Genomic DNA, 14,673 nt, shown 5'->3' with positions numbered 1-14,673 from the left:
GGGGGGCAAGTGCACACTCTTGCATGAGGCTGGGACAACAATCTCACCCACATTGCCACATTAATGAATTGAACCCACTTCAAAACTGCTCTTGAAATCCATAACTTATCATGTTTAATGCAAACTACTGCCTTTTCTTATCCCCCAGCTCTCACATAATAACTCCCTGGGACTTCAGAGGTGTAAATGAACATATCAATGATTGTTACTTTTACTTCACTGACTTAAATGTTTCAACCAAACAATAAGGGAAATACTCCTGGCAACGTACTTGGCTTCATATGATTACTCCTTGCTTTCAGTGGAACAAAAGATGAAAAAAAAAAGTGTGTGAGAAGCCTACCTTTGCCAGGGAGTCCTTTGGATCAAGGAGAGTGAGCTTGTTCCGACGAACTGACTTAATGTGTTCCACTACAAGGCCGAAATGCTCCATGGCTTTCACAGAGAGTTTCTCTTGGAGAGAATTGAGGACATCCTGGAAAATAAAAGTGAATACATTTCTCTGTGCTTAATCTGAAATCTGTAGACCGGCCTAAGGGAGTAAACAACAGAGTGCCTAGTTGACTTTTGAAGAACAAAGGTCTATTGTGCACCTATTCAGTACTATCAATTACGGTAACATTATGATAACATGCACACATTACACCGAGTAGCTTCGAGTGTCACTATCAACAGAAACATAACAAAGAGTCTTCAAGAATCATAGTAACTCAATAACAGCACATTTACTAAAACACGAATTGATGTTTCATGATCACCAGTTCACTTAAATTTGTGCAAATCAAGCATCTATTAGAAGATAAAATGAAAGGTCCTTGGTGCCTAGGCATTCCGATAAAACCCAAACTGACTCTACACAGTACTCACTGGATGACGGTCAGTAAGCACCAGAATGAAGACGTGTTCAGAACTCTCACAATGTTGCAATGACCACCCACATGGCGTTTCATAGTTTGACATCTGTCCTCGGCATATTTATAGTATATATAGTAAGTATATTTATAGTAAAAAGAAATGTCATATTTTTAAGTTGCAAGCTCTTATGCCCTTTCTTGGCACAAGTTTATGACACTCCGAGCTTGTACTAAAGAAATAAATTATGCTTCATAACAGGATTTGTCATTGTGGGCTTGCTGAAATGTGTCACATAATGATACAACTTCAGAAAATGCGGAACTGCATGAAAGGCTGGCTTACCTGCACAGTGGTCGAGCTGTCATATTTGAAAGACTTGGTTTGACCGTTTTCAAGGAACACTTTCATAACATTGGGCAGAAAGGGAACGCAGGACTCGAACGTAGATGGCTGTGGTGAGGAAAGTGAAAAACCAGACGTGGGAGTTGATCACGCTGCGCATTTGGCAATAGTACATTTGTCGCCTACAATAAATAGTTGCGTTCACTGGTGATAAAACATGTCAATCCATGAGGGCACACGCAGAAAAAATAAATCATTTGTCCACTTTCTGGTTTCACAGCATCAACATTACTGGCACCTCATGAAACAGTAATATGAATGGGCACTGAGAAACATAGCACTAGATGGCTTGACTGCAGTGGTCTAACTAAAGCCAAAATTCAATTAACTTCTGGGATGTCAGCAAAGCAGCAACCTTATAGAATGTGTCCCAGCCAACTGGAGCCATACTAATTAAAGAGTGCAATAAGGTGCAGCAAGGCAACTAGTGATAATGTTTTGCCAGTGATAATCGCAGGCATACTACAAAAGTTTTTTGTTGTTAATGCTTAAATAACCAGTGAAAATGAATTGTCTAAACAATCAGCAACTTGCATGACTGTGAAAACTAAGATGGCTAATAATGCATCTCATTGAAAACCATCATGCTAAAAACTTTCTGTCCCGCTACACGATTCCTGTTTACTTTTTTTCTTTACTTAAAGTTTGAGACGCAAAAGGCAAATAAAGATGAAAAGAAGGTGTACGCAACAGCAATATATGGACTGTCAGCTCACATGAATAAGAGAGTGCTGCTAAGATGGGCTATAAAAAAAAAATCTCAAGCAACTGATGTGTGGAATGGAAGTGTGCATCGGTATATTTGTCATAACCTGGTAATAGACATATCCACCCTTATACACAAAAACACACTAATGTTAGACTTGATGATCCATGATATGACTATGACAATATCCATAAAATTACCATAACAAAAGTGATTGTGACAGGCTTGCGCTCTTGCCAAAATTAGAACTTCGGAACTTGAAAAGCTTATTTAGCTCATTTTACTCTGTCCTACTTTTTTGCTTTGCTTATGCTATGGATGTATCTAGAATGTATATTTCTGACCTGGCAAAAAAGAATACATGCGTGATTGACCTTGTAGAAATCTCAGAAAAAAAAAAAGCACTTAGAGAGAGAAAGAGAGGCCATGCCTGCATGGAAAGCGCAGCACAGTCACATGAAAGCTGGAAAAGCCACGTTTTTAGAGCCTGTTGTCAACACTTTTGGGGCAACTAATAGACTTGCAAGGTACCTACTACGCGTTAATTTGCGTGAGCCCTTATGACAATGAAAAACTATGGCTGAACCCTTTGTGATGAGTAAAAAGCGTACGACAACCCATTCATTACTCGAATAGTACTACAAGACATTTGTTTGCATAATTAGAAGTGTGTGACTGACACATGCTTGTTATTTTACTTTCCCACCACGCTATGTTACGCATGCTAATGCAGTTCCTTCTTGACAGCGCTTGCATATGATTTTTTGGGGAGTGAAGTTTCAAGCACCAGTGTGACTCTGTAATAGAAGGGCTGCCACAAAAAGGACCCAGGTTTGACCCTCATTCTTTCCTAGATATTGTAAAAGTCTGAGCAAGCGCCCCAACCCGTACAAGACCCCTCCCCCCAACTTCACTGGCAATTTCAAATATCTGCCCTGTTCTATGAAAGTGCCCCCCCCCCCCCCCCCCCTTCACTGCTCTGCGACAACGCGCCCACGCAACAGTGGCCTGCTACATCCAGTTGACAAAAAAAAAAGTTTCCGTGGATTTTTCCACAAATATTTTATTTTTTTTAGGGGGGAAGCTCCTTATGGCGTAGATTGTGCGTCCCTCGTTGTAGTGTGTAACCACCGGTGCCACATACCCAAAAGAGCGGTCCTTCGAATGTTTGCTGGATGGGGGAACTTGTATATTATGAATACATGATGGAGAGATGTGAGATGACTGTACTTGGAGTGTTCACTAGATAGACGGACGGACGGACATACAGATGTATGGACGGACAGACGGACGTAGAGACAGAAAGAGGGACGGCTGCACAAACAGTTGCACGGATGGACAGATGGAAGAACGGACGTGACGCATGGACGGATGCATTGATGGTCACGCAGATGGACGGACATACAGACGCACGGACAAGTGGAAGCAAAAATGAATGGACGGACAGAAGCACGGACGAACTGACGAACGCTTTGCCCGACCAATCATCATTTACTCCGTGGATATGCTGTGATTTTTTTTTGTGGCCCTGCTTACTACTATGAATCCAATCAAATCTTATCCAATCCAATTCAATCCTGCTTTGCACTGCAGACCAATTACTCTGAGCATGCTCCGCACAATTTGTTGCTTTGTGTTTGGGGTAAGCTATGCCTATGCGATCCTACATAGTGGCAAAAAAAAAAATCGAGGTTATTCGATGGCATGGAGAAAATAGAAGGAGCGTGAACCAGATGTCTTGACATTACAAGCTCGACTGAAAAGGAATATGGGTATGGGAGAAGAACTTGATAATTTGCTGAAGCTAAACTATGGGAAGGCAAAACTTCGACGGAAGCTCAGTAACGGCGCACCAGTGTTTAGCGAACACGTGGACGATGGTCTCTTCGAGTACCTTGAGCGCGAAAAAAGTGCAGGACGTGGTGTCGGCAACCGGATTCTTTCAGGAGAGGTTGTCAAAATTGCCAACAGCATGAAGTTGAGAAATTTCGTAACCTCCAGCCATTACATAAATCACTGGAAACAGCAGTTTGGCATTGCAATGCACCGTGCAACGAACGAGAACCAGAAGACGCCCGAGGAATTTTCGGATACAGAAAGTGCCTTTTTGTCTTTCGCGAACTCACAGCGGCGGCACAACAGCTGCACCTTATACATGTGAAACATGGCCAACATAGATCAGACAATGGTGCAAATAGACAACCCCGTCAACAACACAAACAATGTGGTCGGCGAAAGCACCATACGAATTGCGAACACTTGGATGTGCCCGGCGAGGCTTCATGGTTTGCCTAGCTGCATGCGCCACCGGCCACATGCTCCTGGCCTTCGTTATCGTCAAGGAACAAAGCGGAAAAATTCCACCCAGGGCCTTTGCGAGCCTTCGAATACCAAGAGAGAATTTTTTTTATGGAAGCGAGGAGCCACATCATCGCCGAGTTCGGTTTATTACAACGCTGACCTTTTTTTCCGATTCGTAACAAATGTTCATCTCATGGCCCCGAAGAACAGCTGGATGACATCGGAGAAAATGCAAGAATGGCTGTCGAGAGTCTGAGGCCCAAACGTTGATGACATGCATCGCTTACTAGTGTTTGGCCAGGTGCCCACCCATAAGACACAAGCCTCCACAAATGCCTTTGTAGGAGCGGGGTTCGTGGGAGCAGTATATGCGTGAGGAAGCGCGAACACCGAAAGGAAACTTGAAGAAGCTGTGGCGGCAACAAATACTTGATTTTGTTGCCGAGGCATGAGCCGCTGTACTTGAGGACATAGTAGCACTGTCCTTCAAGGAATGTGGCATTAGTAACGCGCTCAATGACCTGCCTCGATGATGAGGTCATTGTCCTCGATGACGAGGACAATGACCGACCTGCACAGTGGACTGGCTGATGTTGTAGCTGTGGTGCCAAAAGACCACAGCAGACTTCAAGCGGGACGCTGTGACCTGTTTTTTTGTGACTGCCTCGGAGGAGCCTTTTGATATTTTTGAAAGCAGTTAAAAACTACAAATCATGGGCCTATATAAAGTTCTGTAATAAAATTGTAATCCATTCACGTTCTGTAATAAAATTGTAATCTATGCACACTGCGTTTTTTTTTCTCTGGCGCGAAAATTTGCTGCCATTTGAAATTTTGAGCCATTCTGTGATAACGCCTCCCCTCCCGCCCCCACTGCTGGCAATTTCGACTTTATTTTCAGGGTTGAGGGGGGGGCTTGCTCAAAATTTTACGTTATTTTTTTAAACTTTGCGCTGTAGTGGGTACAAACACCGGTGGTGGAAGACAGCTACGGCACTTTTGTTGATCTCGTAGTAACAGCTTGCACTGTAGAAAAAAAAAGACGGCTGTGGTTTTTAAAAACATATGCAAATAGTGACCACATATATTTTCGTTCTGAGAATAGACGAGCAAACACTCTGTGTTATGCAGTGTTCTCAGATGCCAAGTCAAATAGAGTTTCCTAAGTAATAAACAACTTACGGAATAAAGAGGTGAACCATTGATGACAACACCTTCCGCAAAACGAACCCTCGAGGGATTCGTCTTTAACTTCGCTTTCTTTGCTGCAGTTAGAAGGGCTGACTTTCTTGTTGTCTGCAAAAGCAAAATGTAAGAAAATTGTATGAGCTCTATGAAACTACTTACAAAAGAATTGCAGGTCACAAGTGAGACTGAAATTGGTGACATCGTTATAGTAGCTTCCGTTGAAGCTTGGTCAAGTCTTAAATATTAAGTAATACACTACTGGCAAAGCTTTTTGCCTCAATTTGTGCAGACTTTAATTTCACATGTTTTCTCACAATGCTATTGAGTGATGTCAATATCTAAAAATCTAAGTATAAGCCTCTTAAGAGAGCTGATTTTCTAACAAACTTCATTACCATTTTCGAAGCTTCATATTCTACAGATTCCAATGAATTGATTGATTGATATGTGGGGTTTAACGTCCCAAAACCACTATATGATTATGAGAGACGCCGTAGTGGAGGGCTCCGGAAATTTAGACCACCTGGGGTTCTTTAACGTGCACCCAAATCTGAGCACACGGGCCTACAACATTTCCGCCTCCATCGGAAATGCAGCCGCCGCAGCCGGGATTCGAACCCGCGCCCTGAAGGTCTGCAGCCGAGTACCTTAGCCACTAGACCACCGCGGCGGGGCAGATTCCAATGAAGTTCATTTAAGTTAGATTTCTAACAAGATGAACAAACTTGCACTGTTTTGTTGTGTTTATTTGTACTTTCTACAAACAATTAAAATAAACAAAAAAGACTATAGATTAGTAGAGAATGCAACTGCTCACTTTCAGTTAGGAGTATCGTTTAAAAAAAGAAAACTGTGCATTAGGGTGCAACAACATGACATGTATAAGAAATCCTAGAGCACTTAATAGTAGATGAGCACAAAATGTAACAGACATAATTCCATGTGCCATAAATGAGTAGAAATGATCAGCTTTGATGCAGGAAATAATGTATGAACTTAGGAATATTACCAATCAATTACATGAATTGATTATTTGTTTAAGTAAGAGCAATGAAGAATAAATGAGACTTACATTGTTCACATGAGGTTGACAGACAACCAACTTGACAGAGAGCTTGCATGATCTGAGCAAATACAGAAAAAAAAAACTCTGAGATTGTGCAATGAGAAACAAATTGATACACTTAGTCTGTATGAATATGACAAGTTTAACTACATGTATAGTTTTAAAAACTCAATCACTTAGCACATACAAGTGCTCTATCCATTTAAAGGGATGCACCTGATACTCTGGTGCTACACATATGCCAGCCTGGTCCATACCTCATAGTAGAAATAGGTATAGTCAAGAGCATGCTATGCTAAAGTGTTCACACAGTAGACTGAATCATTCAACTTAAGCCTCCTTAAACAAACTTTTACTTACTTTTTTGCATTTTCTAAAAGTTTCTTGGAGTCACATTCTATCCTGTCAGCCCAGAAAAATGAACCTTTAGGATAAACACTAAAATCTGACTTTATTGTGTTGCTAAGTTGTCTTGTAGTTGAGTACAATGCGCAGAAATAGAGGAGGGAATCGGTATTGTGTTATGTTAGGAGCATGGTTCTTACTATAGAGCAAAGTACTTTCTCTCACTCACTAATGTTGCTAGCAGGGCTTAATACAGCTCAAATCTAGCTCAACAAAACAACATGTGAAGTAATGACATGTTTTTTGAAAGAGCACTAATCACATTGCCTACTTAAAAGTGTGTGGCTCCTTCATTAACAACTTTGAGATCTGATTATTTTACTGTATAATGAATGTATGCAATGGAAACAAGAAAAAATGATTGTACTAGCCCCGCATTATGCTTTGGCTGTGATATGCATACAAACTTCTACTAGAAACACTGAAACATAGTTTTTTTGTTTTGTTTTTATATAGCACAAGCCAGGAAATTAATTGAAAAATTTTTATTTTCTGTGTTAAAAGAAAAAGAGAGAAATTTGTGATCCTGGCTCTGGCTCAAGATTACGTAGCGTCAATACAGAGGAAGACTGTAGAAACAAACACACTAACCTTCACTGTGCTGTTTCCTTCCTTAAGCTGAAGCAATAAAATCTAACTTCTCGTTTAGTAGCGATGCTATTTTTTTTTTTTTGCACTAATGTCTTGTTAGGCACTGTCAGTGGCCAGGAAATGGTTTCACCATGTTATCAATACTATCGGTACGCTGTGAGTGGTGGATGATAAAAATGGTGCAAAAATGCGCAGAAGGTGATGCTACATTATAGGGACGCAATGTATGTGCATTGTTGTGTGGTCCTGGGTGTACGTCCTTGATTGCCTGGCTGCATTTCACTTAAAAATAAATATGATTGTGCTCTCAACCTAGCCTGAAAGCAGGAAATCTAGTAGGGCAATTGCCTTCATATGTCACAAAGCTAAATCTGTCTGCAACCTACACCTTCCTCCTCTTCAATGTTAATACAAGCATTGATCTTGAGTGAACCATTCCATATCAAATGAGGACTCACTTGACCAACTCAATCACGTGCTCCCGGGGCGCGTTCTTGACATCTTCGCCGTTGATACCGAGAATTTGATCCCCAGGTTGGAGTTTGTGTTCGCTAGGGCCACCTTCAGGATCAAATAGATTAAAGGAAAAATTCGTTTTAGGGGCCAGAGCGACGTAGTAAACAGTGCTGAGCAGCTGACAGTAACATTTTTAGACGTCAGCAATTGCACTTGCGCTCTTAACTATATGACGCGTGCGCGCAATTCAGGAACAAAATGTACTATAGTGTACCGCAACAATGGCCCCTTCCCTCTTTCCAAGATACTTCACCGCATGATGCTTCGAAATGCGGCAAAGTTGCCTTTACAAAAACCCTTTTGCAACGCGGTTGACGTATGTACCGTTATGATCATGTTTATTTTTGTGCGAAAACTAAAATGAGTTGTTGTACGTACTGGAAAAATTAGTTCCAATTGAGGCACTGTTTACAACCTGCAGTGCCCAAAACGGTACTTTTCAAGGAGAGATTTGTGGCCGCACTCGTGTAATCGCGGATCCGGAGTCTACCTGAATGAGGGAAATTGACAGGTGTTAATATGTCAGTGAAGACGTCGATAAACACAACCCTCACACAAGCATACAAGTTCGAAATGAGGTTCAGTGACAATTGGGTTTAGTACGTTCTGCGAGCGGCATTTTTCGCAAACGACTTCCTACTAAAATGCAATGCAGCTTCACTGCAAGAAGACGTGCATTGCCACGAAGCCACACCTCAAAGGAAAGTGAACATCGACAGTCGACTGCTGCGTTCCCGTTGTTGCCAGATCTACGAGGCCAAGCAGAATGGGCTCAATCAGTATTAAAATTTCTGGCTTTGAATAGGAGGCAGCTTGCCGGCGGTGATTAGCAACAGTTCTCTTTTTGCTTGTGCCACGGAGTAAAGCTCAGTTGCTAAGACACCCTGCAGGTGGACTTTCCTCTTTAGCACCCTCGGCAAGCTGCCACATTGCACTTAACAGGTTTATCGAGTTAATGGTGCCATCTAATACATGTGTAAATCCGGTAGCCAGCATATCGGCACCAGATATAAACCATCGGTAACGAATTAAAGCGTCTGGGAAAGTACTCGCATTTTCCATTTTTCCTGTGCTGCCCTCTGGCATACTGTTAGATTTTGGTGGGGGGGGGGGGGGGGGGCAAGTTTTTCTCGGACGATCCCAGACAACAAGGATAGCCAGAACGAAAGCCTCCTAGATAGAGAGGCGTGCTGAGGCCAGACCAAAACGTTTCGCGACTTTTCCGCTAGGAGAATAACGCATGCACCTGGGCACTCGTGAAATAGTCCCACAAAGACCAGCTTCACTCCCAAAAGGCGGTCAGCACGCGAGGCCGAAATCGGCGCGTGCAGGATCGGAACAAAGGAGCACAAGTGGCACGACACACCACTCACCTTCGGTCACGAAGCGCACAATAACGGGCTTCTCGCTTCCGGCCACAAAGCCAAAGCCAAGCTGCGGATCCCGGAAGAGCTCCACTTCTCTGGGAGACGGGGGCGGCTCTTCTTCGTAGTCCTTACGAGGATCCTCATAGGTGGTGGTTTTGCTCACGTGACTGGCAAAAAAGAAAACAGCAGTAAAACATTCGTTCAACTTCTGGCGACATCTTGGTCAAGCTCGAGCATTGCCATTTGAGATCTATAGCTTTTATTTTCTCAGATCGTAAAAGAAAGAAAAAAAAAAAGAAGCTCCGCTCATGCATTCACCTAAAACGACTCGATGGCGAAAGCTATCTCCTTTTTCTTTCAGTCGAGGTCCTGCACCGCCACCCTCTGGAAGCTTTCTGCACCTAGCATGGTTTTGCAGTGCCTCCAAGATCGGAGGCGCCTCACCAGCTTTCGCGCTGGCCACTCAATCGGACGGCGTTCGAACAAGCTACGTCGTCATGTGAGGTTACGGTCACGTCAGGGACAGCAACAGTGACGCAAATAATGATCGCAGAACGTCGCCGATTGTCAACGTTTGTGACGTCGTTATGACGTTATCCTGTGATAACTTTTTTTTTCTGTTTTGCGTTACTCTTGCTCTCCCCGACGCCACGGGACGCCGACGATCAATTACCTCGTTTGATGCGGCGCCTAAAGGCCTGAACCACACGCATCCGCTGCAGAGCGTCAGCGCGTAGAATTCTGACGCGCGCCGCGCCCTCTTCCTAGAAGAGAGTGGACACGCACCTTTGCGTAGCCACGCCCCCCTCCCCCCTCTCTACCGCTGAGGACGGGCCCCTTGCCACCCCTACCCTTGCTTCCGGACTGCTGTTCGTGCTGATGACGACCATGCCACTGCTCACTTGAATATTTTTCTCTTCTTTCCACTTTTCCCCCTTTTCCCTTCCCCGCAGGCACTGCGCCGACCGGGTTGGGGAAATTAGGCGCCTTTTCTAATCTTCTAACCACAGACCCCCCCCCCCCCCCTCTTTCTCCTATGCCTATTTCCCGCGCAGGTCTCTTCAGAAAGCTGCACTTGTGCATGCAAAAGCAGCCGCAGCATATTCAGATGAAAAACGAAAGCGACAATGCGTACATCAGTAGACGAGTACGTTTCAAAAAGTCATACGAATCATAGAGCCTTTCAAAAAGTCTTACAGAATTGTCCACACGTTGAAACCTTCAGTCATGATGTCAACATATGCAGAAGCAACATTTTCAATATTCAGACTATGAAAACGAAGAAAAAAAAAAGCCGTGAGCGCAACACTGATCGTCAACACAAGCCTTTACCAGAAAACAGAAAACAAGCACATGAATTGTCACTCTTGGGCAGAGAATATCGAAAAAGAAATCAGTAATTCAAGAAGTCAATTACCATGCTTATAGTTCGACATGTCAGCCTGTGTCACGGATTTTAATTCTTATTCTTTCTTGCACATTTCTTATGGCCCTCAGCTTAATAACCACTAAATCAACGTGTAACAAATATTTCAGTTTTTTTCACGGTGCAACGCATCACTTGTACAAGTAGACAACATCCACGACATACAGAATATTCGAACAATATCGAATATTGGTTTCAAGTTAGAGATCCAGAATTTTCTACAACAAAAAAAAGTTGAAATGTTTGTGACACACTTTAGGAAAAATATATACAAATATATCCAGAACATTACGGCGACGGCGCCGCCAGCGGCTAGAATTTACGTAAAGTTTATCATAACTGACATCGCAGTAAAATGCATAAATAGATCACTCAATGTCTGATGGACAATGGTAAAGTGCAGATGAATTTCGTGGCTGTAGCCTTTTTTTGTTGACATTTATTACGCCGTCATCTTGGGAAGGATAATCACCGGCTCTGCAAGCATCGTAGACAATTTTCGTAACCTACATTTACGAACTTCATGAGGAAAAAAAACTACCGCACAGCTCGAGCGTTACGATGAAACGACCAAATTCCGTGGCATGCGAGTTGTGTTGACACGCGCTCCACGGCAGCATCCCATACTTGTGACGGGCCGGAGATCGATACGCCAGCGGTAACCCAGTTACGGTGACGCATCCCAATCAAGGTCGGCACTCTCAGTCTTGGCATACAACGAGTCATCCGAAGGGGCGAAGGCACATTCGTGGCACCCCGGGCGAAAGATGAGCAGCTCACTCTTCGCCGACTCGCCCGGCTTGCAGTGTTAATCTCCCTAGGCCCTCCTCGACTCTACAGGCGCGATGGTTCACTTACACGAGGGACGGAAGAGGAGAACTTCTTTGTTTTTTGATGATCGCAGAGAGCGACAAGGCAGTGATGGATGTGCACAGCGCGAGAGAAAGCGCTCGCCTGCAGCACGGAATTGGGTTGGCAAAGGGTGGCCCCCGTGGAGGATTATGCGACCAACCCGATCGGTGGCCGCGCGGTTGCGCCAGTAATGAAAGCAGCGGGCGAGCGCCATAATGAGTATCGGCGCGAGACTGAGAGGAAGACTGTATTGGAAGGCCGTCCTGCAGAAACGAGCGGCGACACGCGCGTATAGGGTTTATTCGGCCCGCAAATGCCGTTTGACTGGATGACGTGCGGGATCGAGCGGGTCCTTTCTCGCGACGGGGAGGAGGGGGAGGGAGAGAGAGAGGTGACAGAAGAACGTGCGTGGTAAAACGGAGAGGAGAGGGGAGAAAGGAGTAAGATAAACGTGAAGAAACCAAACAGCTAGGAGAGCGCGACACGTGACAATCTTAAAATCTAGTAATAGAGAACTTGAGGCATAAATAGGGGGGGGGGGAGTGATTTTAAATGAAAAAAAAAAGAGAAAAGTGGGCCCCGTAACTGTCTCTCAGGGGGAGGACACCTCAATAGTAGCTCACGAGGGGTCGGGGTAAAGGGGGGATCAAAAGGATAGGGTTAAAAGGTAAGGAGATAGAGATAGAGGAAGGAGAGAGCGAGGCGCAGGGACAGCGAACAACTGAAGTAAGGAGAAGATAGAAAAGATGGACACGGTCACAGGACTCCCGAGGACGGGACTCCACTCGACGAGAGCTCTTGTCGGCGTCAGCAGATGCGTAGGGCGAGTCCAGTCGGCCAGAGCTGCGCTGTCGTCAGAGATCGCGAGGGCACAACCGGTCGGCCCGAAATCCAGCGAGCGAGTCCAGGCAGAAATAGGCGCTGATCACGAGATAGGCGAGAACTACAATCGGCTGACTTGCTTTGCTTGCATGTGCTGCCGGTAGCTGCGGGGGTATGATCCCACCCAGGCGGCACCACGCGCTGCTCAGGACGGGCGCGGAGTCAGAGGTCGACTTGCCGAGGCTGGCGGCACGACGCTCCCTGCTAATCTTCCTTTTCTATTAAAAAAAAATTTTCTTCTTTCCTAAGGGGTGGAAGCATGCTGCACTCTTTTGGAGCAGCTTTGGGAGCAGGAATAACATGGTTTTGGAGCAGCTTTGGAGCAGCTCTTGAGCATCACAAGGCGTGTTTTAAAGCATCAATATTTAGTTTTGGAGCATTTAGTTCTTGGGTCACACATCACTGTTGATTAGAATTTTCGTTTTCTCTTTGCTTCCCCATCAATACCAAAAATTCAGTGGTTTTTACTAACCATTTAATGCTGATCAAGTGACCAGACTTACCCATATATTATATATATACATATATACATGGTTCTAATAACTTCCCCTGTACATTCCTTGGTATTACTGTCTGTTAGATCTCATTAATATTGTGTTAAAACACGGGAAAACGAGCCCTTAAGTATACACTATATATATATATATATATATATATATATATATATATATATATATATATATATATATATATATATATATATATATATATATATGGTACAGCAATGGCGTAGCGGTTAGAACATCAGCTTCGCATGCAAGAGGTCCGTTAAAAGTTGAAGGCACAGCAAATCGAAGGAAAAACATAAGCGGCACTCTGAACAGCTATTCAGACGAATAAAGAAATTTAATGTTAAAATGTTGCAATGTTCAAAATGTGATTGAAACGCCGCATACAACATGAACAGCAACTCAAGACTACAGACGAACTAATATAACAAAAGTTATCTTCATACTAAACCGATATGGCTCTATAAAAATAAATGTAAAAAAAAACTTATGTTCCGGTCATCGAAAAGTGCCGCAGCCGACACGAGAACCGCGAAGAAATTTAGATGGGCTCGGCACGCCACTGCTAGGCAATTGAGTGATTTTTTTTATTATTAGGATAGGAACCTACATGGGCACTTGGCGGGTTTAATTTCACCGCCACCGCCATGTTCCGCGAAAACTACAAGTCGGTAACCCCCCTACCCCGCGCATATATACGTTCTACCCGCGCGTAAAGTTTGCGCAAGCTGGGGTGGTGAGCGCTGCGCAGGCAGAGATTGGGCGAGGTCTCGGTCGCTTGGAGTACGCACCTGACACTATACCACCGCGTGTTAGACCTGCCGTCGAATGCTCAAGCAGGGAGGAAACACACCGCACGTCTTGAACAAGCATGAAACAATACGCGGGGGAAAAGGGGGAGGGGGGTCACTCGAGCAACAGCGGTGAAGGCTTTGATTCTAAGGGCGTGGTTGCGATAAGCTGGCGCGCAAGCTATCGGCAAGCATCAACGTGCGGCTCGTAAAACGTCGTTCTACGTGGTGCGCTCTCGACGGGAAGATATTGTGCGATAAGAGCATTTCTCCCTGGAGCGGCCGTACGTTCTTTCTTACACCAGCGTTTTGCAGAGTGTCGCAATGCCGCATTCAAAAGCGTTAGCTTTCAACCTTCGTATTGTGACGGGGTCATGAGGTCGACGAAGGCAGCAGCGGCTGTTTTCATGAGTGAACCTTATTTGGGCGCACCTGTGCCCGGAAAACAAAACTTCACTCTACAAGCAAACAAGCTGTAGCCTGATAGCTGCAAACCAGAGCGTCGGCCGTCGATAATCTGCCAAGCAGCAAAGTGCGTCGGCATTTATACATGTACTATCGAAGCGCACGGTATGCACACTCACTTGATGAAGTACGTCCTGCCGCTCTTGTCGACGGCCGCCTCCCAGCCGTAGGGCAGCCCCGTACATGCCGAGCTCCACGAGTCCACCGGGGGCAACCACGATGACGTCCGCGTTTCGTGGCTGCAACGTAACGAGGCAGCGAGGTTAGTGCACTGCAACCGCGGTACACGCGGAAAGGCTGCAACGAGAATGAACTATTCGTCGATAGGGCGCGCGGTTGCAATGCAGCGGC

At 44.7% G+C, this 14,673-nt stretch overlaps 1 protein-coding gene across 2 annotated transcripts in view; it reads right to left on the bottom strand.

Moving 5' to 3' along the window:
* The window catches only part of LOC119170012 (uncharacterized), a 417,618-nt gene that overhangs the window by 22,153 nt on the left and 380,792 nt on the right, over positions 1-14,673 (bottom strand). For both annotated transcript variants that reach the window (XM_037421026.2, XM_075881169.1), the window contains 7 exons: positions 14,442-14,561; positions 9,404-9,564; positions 7,973-8,075; positions 6,525-6,576; positions 5,447-5,560; positions 1,198-1,305; positions 344-475 (listed from right to left, as the gene is read on the bottom strand). In XM_037421026.2, coding sequence (XP_037276923.2) covers positions 344-475; positions 1,198-1,305; positions 5,447-5,560; positions 6,525-6,576; positions 7,973-8,075; positions 9,404-9,564; positions 14,442-14,561 — 790 coding nt within the window. The remainder of the gene's footprint in view (positions 1-343; positions 476-1,197; positions 1,306-5,446; positions 5,561-6,524; positions 6,577-7,972; positions 8,076-9,403; positions 9,565-14,441; positions 14,562-14,673) is intronic.

This window comes from Rhipicephalus microplus, chromosome 2, assembly GCF_043290135.1.
Source record: "Rhipicephalus microplus isolate Deutch F79 chromosome 2, USDA_Rmic, whole genome shotgun sequence".
Taxonomy (NCBI): domain Eukaryota; kingdom Metazoa; phylum Arthropoda; class Arachnida; order Ixodida; family Ixodidae; genus Rhipicephalus; species Rhipicephalus microplus.
Note: the sequence above shows the minus strand (reverse complement) of the source record. Positions and strands in the feature narration are given on the sequence as shown.